The sequence below is a fragment of the Opisthorchis viverrini genome, assembly GCF_000715545.1.
Source record: "Opisthorchis viverrini unplaced genomic scaffold opera_v5_336, whole genome shotgun sequence".
Classification (NCBI taxonomy): Eukaryota; Metazoa; Platyhelminthes; class Trematoda; order Opisthorchiida; family Opisthorchiidae; genus Opisthorchis; species Opisthorchis viverrini.
Window position 1 is genome coordinate 174681 of NW_008751993.1, and position 13211 is coordinate 187891.

General features: G+C 41.3%; 1 protein-coding gene across 1 annotated transcript in view; it reads left to right on the forward strand.

Moving 5' to 3' along the window:
* The window catches only part of T265_10114 (hypothetical protein), a gene marked incomplete at both ends in the record, with an annotated part of 35081 nt that extends 23261 nt beyond the window's left edge, over positions 1-11820 (forward strand). Inside the window, one exon of the mRNA XM_009176389.1 lies at positions 11656-11820. Within this exon, the coding sequence (XP_009174653.1) occupies positions 11656-11820 (165 nt within the window). The remainder of the gene's footprint in view (positions 1-11655) is intronic.
* Between the last annotated feature and the right edge of the window lie 1391 nt (positions 11821-13211).

Below are 13211 nucleotides of genomic sequence, written 5' to 3' on the forward strand. Positions count from 1 at the left end.
TATGTATGTATGTATGTATGTATGTGTGTATGTTTTTATGTATATATGTATGTATGTATATATGTATATATGTATGCATGTAAATATGTGCATATGAGAATGTACAATGTAAGAATGTAGATCCAATCAGAGAATTAGCTGCATTTTTCATGTACCTATTTTTCTAAATAAAACGGAGAAAATTAAACCATGATAAATCCCTTAAGACACTAGCAGTAAGACCGATTTGGGATATAAATTAGAGATTCTGACCAGTTCGTTTGCTGTGGGAAAATATAGGTGCCCTGGCCTAACAGGGAGGCCTGTGGCAAAATCGACTAGGATGGTGAAAAGCGTTTCCGTCACTAAATTAATCGGCACAATCGATTTCAAACCAACGCATGTCCTTAGACTGGCACTTTATAGTTAAGGGGTTACTCGGTTACTCGGTTACCTGGTTCCCTTAACATATAATGACGTTAGAAATGACTGCTCCAATAGAAAATTCATAATATTGAAAATTGCACTGAACACATACCGCTATTGCCCCATTATTCCCGTGCATTAGTAAATCATAATGACCTTGGAACTTTCCGGTTGGGAGACTTTCCATCGTCTAAAATGAACAAAACACAAACGCCTATCATTGTATTGTCAACTTTGATAGCATGTTGTTCCATAGAGAGAGGAAGCGGTCCACAATGGATCCGTAGTTCAACACTTAGTTACCACGTGCTCGTCTTCAAGGATCCGATTGATCAATAAACTTCTCTTCCCGAAAAAAAAGTTTCTCAAGCAGTATTGATAATCACGAAATCACTAATATGTTCTTAGTTCAGGTCCACGAGGAAATTCAAAAATCAGCTGCCCAAATATCTGCGGATCGGACCGAAGCTCAGTATCCGAGTTGCTGGCGTACATTTCGAATGTGCGCTTTGTGGTACTCTCTAGTTAAAGAATCAGGGAGCTTTCCCGATTTTGTTGCATGTCAGCTACTAAAATTTGCAAAAATTAATTTAATTTTCAAACCATGCTTACTGATATCTTGGGACTTCCAAATGAACGGATTCCTAGCATCACAGTTTTTTTATCAGAACAAGTATTGTAAACACACAAGCTATTGGTTGAAAGTACAAATACTTCATTCACTACTGGTGTGTACAAAGAAATGTTTTGAGGTTGCCGTGGAGCCTGAATATCTCAGTAAGTCGTTTAACTCAGCTAGGTGGTTCGCTAAACGCGTCGTCAAATTGTATATTTTAAACTTAAATCGCACCACAATGAGTCTGTGAAGGGCTTGCTTCGATCGTTTGTACGCGTGTTATTGTCTTCATATTGTCTTCCAATCTTCGATTGGATATTTAATCTTGCCAGTGAAGCAAATCTGTCCTGAGAACCCGAGGAGCATTCTATAGATGTTTGATCTATATTTAGAGTCAGAAGAAGTGCGCATCTCATTCCAACCGGGGAATTAAAACCGGCGACCTTCCGGCCAATGATTGAATATTTGACTGGCTTTCACTGTGAGAGCACACAGCGTCACTCACCATTCAATCACGGGAAACCACATCACGTGACCATATATTCACGGGCTCCTCGAGTGATAAGCTCTCAGATGAGAGGTTCAGTCATCTTGCAATCTATTCCTCCTCTGTGGTACCTGTGAATGATTAATACGGATATATGTGCTTTTGTAACATAGTACAGGAGGATATAGAGCACAAGGTGCCCAATGCAACTGCTTGGTTATCCAAACGATTTAAACTGGCTAGGCTCCCATATGTAGATATCTGGAATAGTTTGCTTGCTGAACTTCGTCTATGGAATCTGAAGTCAATAGTCAACTATTTTCGAAATTAACGGCAACTTTCAAAGGTAACGAAATTCAACTGTCGTTTCAACGTATATACTCATTTTCCTAACAGTGTGGGTTTTCACAATTGACAGTGCGTGACTCACATTCTCACCGTATTTCATCACTTAACTAACTTCTGTCCTCTTTTTCACTTCCTCGTGCTGTTGATCCAGTGTACGCTTTTTCTAGTCATTCTGCGCGCGGGTGAGTAACAATGAAAAAGGGTGGCCGTTTGAAGCAGACGTAGCAGCTTATGCAAATTTAAGATCGATCAAATGTAAGCAAAACAAGTGAATCCACTAGAGATTAGACAACCGAATTATGGAACGGCACACACTACTGGTAAACCATGGATCAAGTCAGTGTTCCAGGATACCACACATACAACATAACTTTTTCATAGAATCCTTAATTCCCTTCTGCCATGTTGACTTCTGTCCACCTCTAGGTTTATGACAAACCGGATTGCGCACGGATAACAACAATCCTCTCGGCGTAACATATGTAACAGCCAACTTGACTTGCAATGCTGGATGAATTTTTTGAAAAAAAATATTGCCGTGCTAGGGAATATGTGAATGCTAGTTATTCGTTATTGGGCAGTGTAGGCGAGAAAATAGAGACTCCAGTGGCAATATCGTGACACCCGAATGAATGCCGGAATATGCTGTACACTGTGTTTTGTGCTTCATTTCGACATATTTGTTGAGAGTAAAAGTGTTCAGTCGGTCCATAGTCATCATCGCCATGATGAGTATCAGCATCATCTTCAGCAGATCATCAGCGTTCGCCTGTGGAACTGCTGCTCGAATGTCATTTGTTTCAGGTCCTTCTGCGTGTGCAAAATACCCCAGACAAAATGACTAGTAAAGGCGAGACAAACGAAGCTTGCAACGACGACGATGCATCGCAGAGCACTCCGCTGTGCCAAGACACTATGCCCATACACATGTTAGGGATTTGGGTTTCTAGGGCAATCAGCGTCATTATTGTCATCACCACCACCATCATCATCATTATTGCCAGCATCCATGTTCAACACTGACGCTTCCATGCATGCATTCAAAATTCATTTGAAGTCCTATTCAAAAGGGAAGAATCAAAGTGGATGGCACACTTGGCAGCGTCTTTAACCAGCGACAGTGGGAATCAGGCGGTCTCCATCCTAGGGGCCGAGTTATACTGAGAGCACTCAGACTTTCGATAATCTCTTACATATCTCTCGTTGAGGCACGAGGCGAACCTGTTCAGAAGGCCACTGAGAAATGTTTGACATCCAAATAATGGTTTCATTATTTTGGGGCCTGCCGATGGTTGTGATTACCTGATTTTCAAAAAGGTTCTTCATGAAGACAGTTGCGTCGTGGTTGTGGTGATGATTGTGGCGGTGAGTAGCCACTTTCGACCTGAAATATCTACAAATATTATTCACCAGTATCACAAAAAGTGCCGTTGAAGTAAATTATTGTCAAGTACGAGGCCGGTCAGCGATACAACATTGTCGTGCTCGATGCAAGCCAATAGAGAAATGAAACATATCACTATGTTCTCCGGCATGTTCTACCTGTATTACGAGGTTCAATTTTGGAGTGAGTAGACAAGTTAACGTTGGCGTAACCGTCAAATATTATGCTGCATACGTCTGCATCGCGCGTGACCAAGGGGTTCCGGAAGCCAAAACAAAACCTTGGACCGAGTGTTCACAGATGTCAGTAGTAGTTGGCGACTACCAGATACACCAGACTCCTCTCTCACACAAATATTCACACTTACAGAGACAGTATGGCTAACTCATTGGAAATAAAAAAAGTGGTTAAGATAATCAAATGCACTGACATTGGCTGCTGACTACCACAAAACTACCTATCCACAACTAACAGGCTTATCTGCAACAGTTTTGATAACATTCAGGTATTCGCAATCCTTAATCAAGACATATGAGAATTCGGTCGCTAGAAAAACATCGATTTGCTTGTCCTTACAATAAGCAGCCCAGCGGTCTTCATCTTCCTTGGGTGAAGTTGTCAAGCAGACCGCAGTTTTGGGGGTTCACACAAGAAAACAGGTGGATCACTATCACAAAATTATGATATAATAAGTTACATTTTCGAAGAACTGATTCTGCGACTCACAGAAATCGTGAAGCTTTAAGAATGCGAAAAATAACAAACAAATCCGAATTTCGCTGATAAATCTTCGACAGAACACCATAGTTTTCACGCAATTGGGGGTGAATCAGAAAGGTGCAGCCTTTGAATTTCCCTCAATTATAATCTCTTCTCGAAATCAGAGCTTTCCAAATGCAGTTGGTTCAGGCCGTCCAAATCACATCAGCATGTAGATTTATATGTTTTTCCTCTGGTAAAACCCCGTCAGAAGAGATCACTGACGAGACCGGTCAAAGGTACTCACGTCACTGGTATTATACCTGTTGTTTGATCTTTGTTGTTTGATCCATTCCTAATTGACAAATACAGTATTTATCTGGGAATGGTGATTGCTGCAAAGGTACCACAAAATATCACAGGTGTTGCACCGATATTACAGTGTCTTCTAATAAACAGCTGAAACATTCTCAACAGCAAAGGTGACATTAATCGATGTAGGTGGTTTCTTGTTCACTATCCGGCTAAAAGTTTCTTGGAGATGGCCAGGGACTACTTCAATTATAGGATCACAAGAAAACAAGCATGAAACATGCTTAGAACCTCGTTTGGTTGTACTGTCCTGTGCGGTATTCTGACGATATATGAGGGAAATTCTGGATGATATTTCCCGGGATTCCCACGAGTGCCCACCAAACGATTACGTTACTTACTTCCCACGTCTGAAGGAAGAAGATTGCGAAACATAAAGGCAGAGTAGCAAGCATCCATGTAAATCACCAGTTTGTTATACTTTTTCTTTAAATGCATGTGGGTGAGGATATCGTTGAATTCCGGTGAACTGAGCTTTAGTAAGGCAGAAAAAGATAATTAGAATGAGCTCAAAGGATACTAGCTGAACATGTATTGAGATTTTGGGAATACTTTCCACCAGGATCAGCTGAGAGACTACGTTTGAATGCGTTTAGTTTAAGTCACCCTGAGTTAAACCCAATTACCCTGTTTATTGTCTTTGTTTCCTTGGAATATCAGTGCCGCCATGCCCCCTGTAGTGTTAGTCAGCTATCCTGGTGACATTCAGTATACTTCCACGTGAAAGGGTACACAAGGACCAATGTTAGATTGAGTGAGCTTGCAGCAACAAATTCGGAATAGAGAGTTAGCGGTTTAAACGGCTGATTTTCATATTATCCAAGCGTACATTTCAGAGCTGTTTTTAACCATTTCGATGTGATGGGCTAAAATATGTTTGGCTGCATAGTAAGAATGATTACAACGATCAAAATCCACATTATTACGCTTGGTGCATAGGTTCCCTATCAAGATGAATGTACCCTTGATATAAGAAAACACAGCCTGTCTTGCAATGCTCGTTGAGTAGTGAATTGCCGTCATGTAAGTCAAATCAATATATGGAGAACATTCTAGCCCTAACCACGTTCGATGAAAACCCAAATTGATTTCAATTTAATTGAAAAATTCCAAATGTCATCTAACTACTAACATACTGCAATTAGTACAGAAGGAACAATAATTCACACGGTGGATGGATTTCCTATATGAGTTGTCACTTCAGGAGTACGTCAGCTGATATGTGATTTCCTCTAGTGAATGATGAGCGACCTAATATGCTGATAAATGAAGATGTTGGGTGGCCGCAACAATGATGATCCCCAATAAGGATGGAACAGTTGTACATTGCTTCTCGGGTTTTCATCACAGACTGCGTTATCATGCATAGTATACGAGGACCTATCGATACCAGCAAAGATTCCCACTATCTCTCCAGAAGGTAAAAGGAGCACCTTGTCTTCGCATCATCTACGCCTTATGAGGGACCGTAGACGACGTGCTTCTCTGTTTATCGTACCTACGCTTGCTCAACAGTCTAAATGGATCAACCGCGAAAGCATGTTAGTTGAGCGACCTTGAACTAAGTAAAACGAAATCTATGTAATATTATAAATATAGCATATTGACAAGGCCTACCGAATTCGCAGGTGCTTTTCCATCAATCGGTGGAGGTGTAGACTAGCTGTAACTAAATAAACACTATTTTATGGGGAACCACGTATGGCAGTGCGCCTCTTCACTCCTTTCACAATTTAGCCTCCTTTTTAAAAGCTACGTGCTATAACCGTGGTTACCGAAATTATCAAACTTACTACTCTCCCTCGGGAGGAGATATCTTTAACCGAACCATGACCAGTGTAATAGAGATGAAAACGTTGTCACCAGGACCTCTGCAAGTGATCGGGACGGTTCAGGTGGTTTTGAAGAGTAGTTTACTAAGTGGCGCTCTCAAGCATAGGAAAGCACAATAAAAAAAACCGCAGCAATGGACATTCGATGGTAATATGTCCCATAAATATGGGTTTTTTCATAAGTTGTATAAGCCGGGTTGTAACGTAAACGGTCACCGCTAACTGATGAAAATGATGGAAATAAGAAGGGTGAAAAAATATACAGGCCTCGTTTCTGTCCATGACAAGTTTATGGTGTGTAGAAAAAAACATACTCGAATTTGAGTCATTTATCCACATAATTCCCGTGCGGCTTATCCGTTGAGCACTTAACACGAATGAATTGAATGTATAACGAACACGCGTGTCAGAGTATTGTTTAGTGCACGCCACTTGATGTATTCGGTAGCTAGTTTAACTTCCATTAGTGTACTAATTGCATGACACATGAATATGGGAAAAAAACATGGATCTTTCGGACACCTGTTGATTTGCTGTTGCATCACGCGATATAGAAGCTGCTTTGGCTTTAATATACGAAGGTGTTTGAAGGCAGTTTCACACATTAGCTAGTTTTATCATATTTCGATTGAAACGGTGATACCCAGTTGTTTCGAAATCAAGCTTCCAGCAGCATAATAAAATCTGTTTATAAAAACATCCCCATGGTGTTTTCACTACTGAGAAACGAAATAATTTAGGTGACAGAGAACTATATTTCGAACACGGACATCCACGAAGCCATATGTTATGTTTTTTGATCGTTGGATAAGTGGATGCTCATATATCCTCTGATCCTGGTGATCAGTTTGCAAATGTTTCGGCCTCAACCGAAGTCACAGCATGAGTGAATGATTTTGTCTGCAGTACTTCCATATCTGTCTGAAAGAACACGTTGATCGGGAGAGTGATCATCTGTCCGCTGTAGTCCCACAATATACCCAACGACATATACTGTCTGATAATTTGGTTGCTGCTTATGGTGTGCATTCCCTGAACCCGAGTACTATCTGTCTGGGGACCATTTGTTCATGGTCTGATTGATGTCACGATCTCATTCCCCACTTTTGATAAGCTGTCGATCCGACTCTGGGCTAGGTAGTTCATTTTGATTGGTTCGTTTTGAATCCCTTTTGAACTGTAGCCTGATTTTAAAGAGTTTGTTTAAGTGAAGGCTCTTTCCTTTAGATAACAGTGTTTTCATTTGCAAGCCACTTCGCTTCATTACCCATCTAAACAAACTAAGTGCGGGATCGGAAACTGTGAATCGGTTAACACGCACAAAGTGCTCACGGACTGCGCTGCAAATCCGAATCCATAGACCATCTGTAAGCCAACGCTTCACTTCTCGTCATATGTGGATAAACAAGCAGTGGAAAATTCTCAAAAGATAGACTGTAACGTTACCAAGCCATATGGGACCTGACACAAGGCAGGTATTCTAAAAGCTGAAGGTAGTATCAGGGAATATCAACACGGATTGAGGGATTTCTAAACAACCAACCGAAAGGCTGCAAGTAGATTTCGTTTATACTTTATTCTTGTTTAATACAAGACAAAGAGTAAAGTCAAAATCTGAATCCGAGCAAATCAATATCGACCGACCACAAGTTGTACAAGACCGGGCAGATATTTGACCATTCACGACTGGGCACATCTGAATATTTTCGAAACTTGTTGACAATGGCGACAATGCCTATGATGTTATAATAAACAATATTTTGGAATCGATAAACCGGGTTTCTCTTGGAGTGAAGCAAATCGTTTTGACTGTCTACTGGGAGCTTTACTTAAAAGGAATATGTACCACATGACCTACGAGTATAGTAAACACGCGTATCGCGAAAACGAAACCGCTAGCCTGCAACACTAGATTTCTGACTGTGATCAACAAGTCCGTGAACAATGCCTACTTCCTTTTTAACACCTTCTTCCCTTCTTTTACAGGTTTCTTATCAACTGTCAATACTTTCGTGAAGATATACGGTTCGACGTCCTGAAACAAATAAACAGGCAAAATCAATTATTTTTGTGACAGTCGTTTTCTCCACACTTCTTCCATTCACAGAAACCATCGATTTACAGTCCAGCAAAACAGGAGAAATCGGGGATCTGCTTTCCATCTTCACTCAGATTTCTTTAGCGACGGTCGCTGAAACATGAAAACTTAAGAGTTGACTGTTGGTGAGTTTGCCGAGCATAGCAGTTGCATCAGGTGGATTGCCAAGCTGAACTCTGATTGAAATTAATTTCCAATCCTGATTCAGTGTCCATCGAATGCTGTTTGCCAATGGCGAATCCAGGAGGCACCACATTTCCAGAAGATAGTTCGCCGCAAACACTTCATGAGCATCGCTCTGTATCTAAGTTTGGGCACTGATAAACGCTGCACACAACCGGTGTTTCTTTTGACAAGAACGCTACCTTGGAAGGTTCGGATCAAAAACTTAGCTGTGAATATACCGTTATTACACTGAGCTTACTTGATACAGCGCAACCAGGATTTTACATTCGGTCGTGGGTCGCTTCAGTTTTCTCTATCACCTTATGACTAGTTTCTGTTCAAGTAAATTTACCGTTCTATATTGCAGTAAAACTGGTTAATCTGCTCAAGGTTACTATTGTCATGTGTCTTGCACCTTGTGTTACACACTGAACTAATTCATTTGATTGCTGAGCACGGGCTTACTTTCCCACGGTTTTCCATGACCACTCCCTTGTAAACATCTTCGTGCTCGTAGTCATGGAACACTTGGCCTTTGACCGCATTCCTGGAATGAAAGAATGAAAACTGGCAATGTTTTTTTTAGAAGAAATGAACGTGAACTTCAAACAGAAAGAAATGAAATGCTCGTTACTTCCGTTGGAATCTGGTTTTCGATCCTGTTTTTGAAGGACTATTTACGCCGATAAGTGCACCATATGGCACGCTCTAGATTGTTTTAACTGATGTATAGATCCCACAGTAGGGAGACAACATAGAGCGTTACACATTTTGTGTGAAAACATATTTTTATGTGAATATACAGCCGAACACAACTTGCATCATGTTTTATGTGCATATCCTCATCTGGTACCCTTAAACGTAATTCGTTCGTGCGGTAAACGGCGTACGGTTTCTAAAAACTCGAAGCAAGAACCAACTTTTCAAGTAAGTAGAAGGATTCCCCCACTAATCACAGCAATCGGCTATATTACAAAATCTTAAGACAACCAGTTTGTCCGCTGAATACGTGATCCAAATCATCAGCCGGCTGATGCCCTCAAACGATATCTTGGCATCGATGTTGATAATTTCAGAAAACTGACCATCGGAACGAAGTTAAAATTTGCTATTACCAGCGAACGATTACCACAATCATTGCAGTTGGATCTCGAATCTATTGTGTTGATTGCATCAGGGTTATATGGCGGTTAATGTCATGAAATGTCATGAAAATGTGGAAAATTTAATATGCATCTTAAACGACGCACACAACCGTAGTTTTCACAGACCCGATTACATTCAGGATTAATATACGTGAAGTCAACGGCTCAAAAATGGGACAATTGAAAGGCAAATAGTGAAAAGCGATTTCTACTAAATGATTACTCTCAGACGGCAAACATTGCGCGTACTATTTACATGTGATTGTTTGCAATCTCATCGTAGGCGAAGGTAATTATATTCAACGCTGGAATTTCGTTTGCACGCAAGACGTGACAGGCGTGAAAAAAGTTTGCCTGAGGGAAAATACAAATGACAGTTGAGTTTGAGATCACAGGCACTTGGGGCCAAAGGGGGCAAGCATGGTGACTATAGTCATGCATACTTGTTGCAGTTTCAGTTCTTCCAAAAGCATTTGGATTCATTGTACCCGCCTACTAATGTGAATGTAAACTACTCACGTGTATTCCCGTTAATTAACTGCTTGAATTTGGGAGTGGCAAATAACTTGCCAGATATTTGGCTGCTACGGAGCTGAAATAGATTGTTTGGTATTTTAACTCAAGATGTTATCCCTTAACTGAGGCCAAGCTCTGCCAGAACGGCCAGGTTCACTATGCAATCGATGCAACATTATTGAGAATTACCTGTATCGTAAACTTCATGCTCCTCCGGAGGGTTCCGAACCTTCACGGCAATCACTAGGAGCCTGAGCCCATTGGCCTCGAGCAGCTGGTAAGGTGGCGCCGAACACCATTTGGGCGCGCGGTTTGATAGGTATTTCTCCAAGAAACGAAATCACGGCGAATCGTCGTGTGGTAAATCCAAACTTATTGTTAATACTGTTTCGCTGCATTGGGTTAATCAGTTTCTTTGGACACCAAGACATGAGACAAGTATCCTTCATGCCTATCACATCAGCCCACACAGAATGCTTAATTGATAACCCATCAAAGCTGTTTTTAATATGCCATTGCGAATAACAACTAAGAGGTGTCAAATTTCATTAAAATGGTGTAAATTTAGTGCCAAAAGATATCCAGAAAGTGCATCACTGATTCTCTCGGGAGCGAATTCCTCAAATGCTTGAATGTGTTGCACATCAATGGCTGGATAGCGTCCAGGGTCTTGAATCACCATCACCATCCAATGTCATCAGAAACAGTCAGTCATCCGGGTAAGAAAATAATCAAAGAAGATTGCTCATCATACCAATATATTTTCTCATAGAGATGAAATGCTGATAACTGTTCATCATGAGATTTTGCGTCGGGTTTCACGATATATTTCAACCTGACCATCTGTTCCATATTAAATATTACTCGATTGCGCACAGCTCCCTGATTTTGCTGTTCCTTCTGCAGGTCGTCTTGAATGGATCTAGTCCCTGATACCTCGTAGAGTAAGTGACTGATTTTGGTCATTTCTGGACCAGCTGAGCGTCTCACTTAGAACTGCGATCATCCAAATGACCATGGATAACACACTTACTCTTGGAAGATGTCTCATCCACAACCATTCTAGATAAAAGGAAATTATGAAAGAACCCCAAAGGATGATCGTGTAACCATAGTCAGTCTAACTGATAATATGCTGCATCTGGGTCTTTCAGACAGAATGGACTTCACAGGGGCTTGTGTGTGTGTTTAAGATAGCGTAATTTTAACTCCCTTAATACTTGGAAATTTTCAGTTTTTGAATGCCATGATCAAATGAGACGTTTTAGTTCGTGTTCACTAATATTAAATACTTAGATGGTGTTCGCGAATAAAGAACATCTCGGTGAAGGGCATTCCTTGTTTAACTGGTGGTATCACAGCCTAATTTCAAGTATGCATTGCACGATTTCAATTCGTCTCATGTCACATCATCCGCGATTGATGTCACCAACCCGGTTCCGTTGTCTCCTGTATACCGCAGTCCGAGCAAGCGAAGCATTCTGCTTTCTTTCTCTTTCATATATCCGATATTCTCGCTTTCCTCAACCCGCGGTAGCGACATCCACGTAGGCACACTATTAGTATCAGGTGGCTGTTGATATGTTAGCCGAGCCTGGCAATTGATTTGCCTGCGGACAAAGAACGGATGACCGTTATCATGGACAAATCGGACTACGTAGACAAAGCAAAAGCTCTGCTCAACGACACTACCACGTATCGCCGTCTGGAGAATGATCAAACTAAAAAACTGAAGCGACTGAAGGACCTCTAAAAGATCACAACTGAAGAATATTGACGAATGAAAGCCAGAGAATCCAATACCCTACGCTTCCACGGACTCCCGAAAATACACAAGGAGACCACACCACTAAGTTTAATTGTGTCACTCCCAGGCACACCGACCTACAACCTTGCAAAAGAACTATGGAGAAAGGTCAAATATCTCATCAGTGAATCGCAACACTCAATCAGAAACGCACAACAGTTCTTGGATAAACTAAAGAATATGAGAATAGAAGAGGAGGAAACAATGGTCTCATTTAATGTCAGCTCACTGTTCACATCACTGCACCTTCACTCCTCAAAGTCAACAGTCGCTCAACTACTGGAGAGTCATGGACCTCCCAGTGGACCTCTGAGGAATGAAGACATATGTGAATTGCTCAGCCTCTGTTTAACCACGCACTTCGAATTCAACGTTGAATACTACGAACAATTGATAGGAGCACCAATGGGTTCCCAAATTTCAAGGTTCATCGCCGAGATTGCAATGCAAAAACTGGAGAGGACCGTGTTGCCGTACATCAACCCGAAGTTTTGGATACGTTATGTAGACGATACCTTGGTGATCATCAAGAAGAGAGAACTACAAAGAGCAATCCAATTGATAAACAGTGTTTCCGATGACATGAAGTTCACGGTGGAAGAAGAAAACAACAACAAGCTGGCGGTATTAGATGTCCTCGTCACAAGGTGGCCGAATGTACAAATGCAAACGCAAGTCTACATAAATCTACGCATACGGATCAAATTCTAAGCTACCGCAGCAACCACCCAAACTGCCACAAATAGAGCTGCATCCGGACACTATTCAAGCGAACTGAAGCACACTGCAAAACAGTAGAATCTGGAGTAAAAAAGAGAAAAGCCTATACTGAATCCTTCAAAGTAACAGTTACCCAAGGAATTTCGTTTAAAGATCTTTGACAAAATACAATTAAACCAACACGACTACCGAAAACACAAGCAAAACAATCACATCACCATATATCAAAAACATTTCGGAGATGACCACCAGGATACTACGATAGCATGCCATAGACGTGGCTCACAGACCGACTGACACGCTGGGAAGGCGGCTATCAAAACCAAAGGGAACACTCAATGCGATGGAAAAGGCGAACGTAATCTACAGAATTCATTGCAGCGGCTGTGAAAAAACGGGGAGGAAACTGTCAACCAGAATTACCGAACACAAACTCGCCACCAAGAGACATGAACAAGTCTTTCTCATCTCTGGACACGAAGATGGGGAAGGACACCATTTCGATTGGAATAACGTCAGAATACTGGGCCAGGCAAGAAGAAAGAAAGAACGCGAGTTCATGGAGGCGTAGTAATCCACTGATGGACCAATAAACAGGCGCATTCAGATTGATCCTG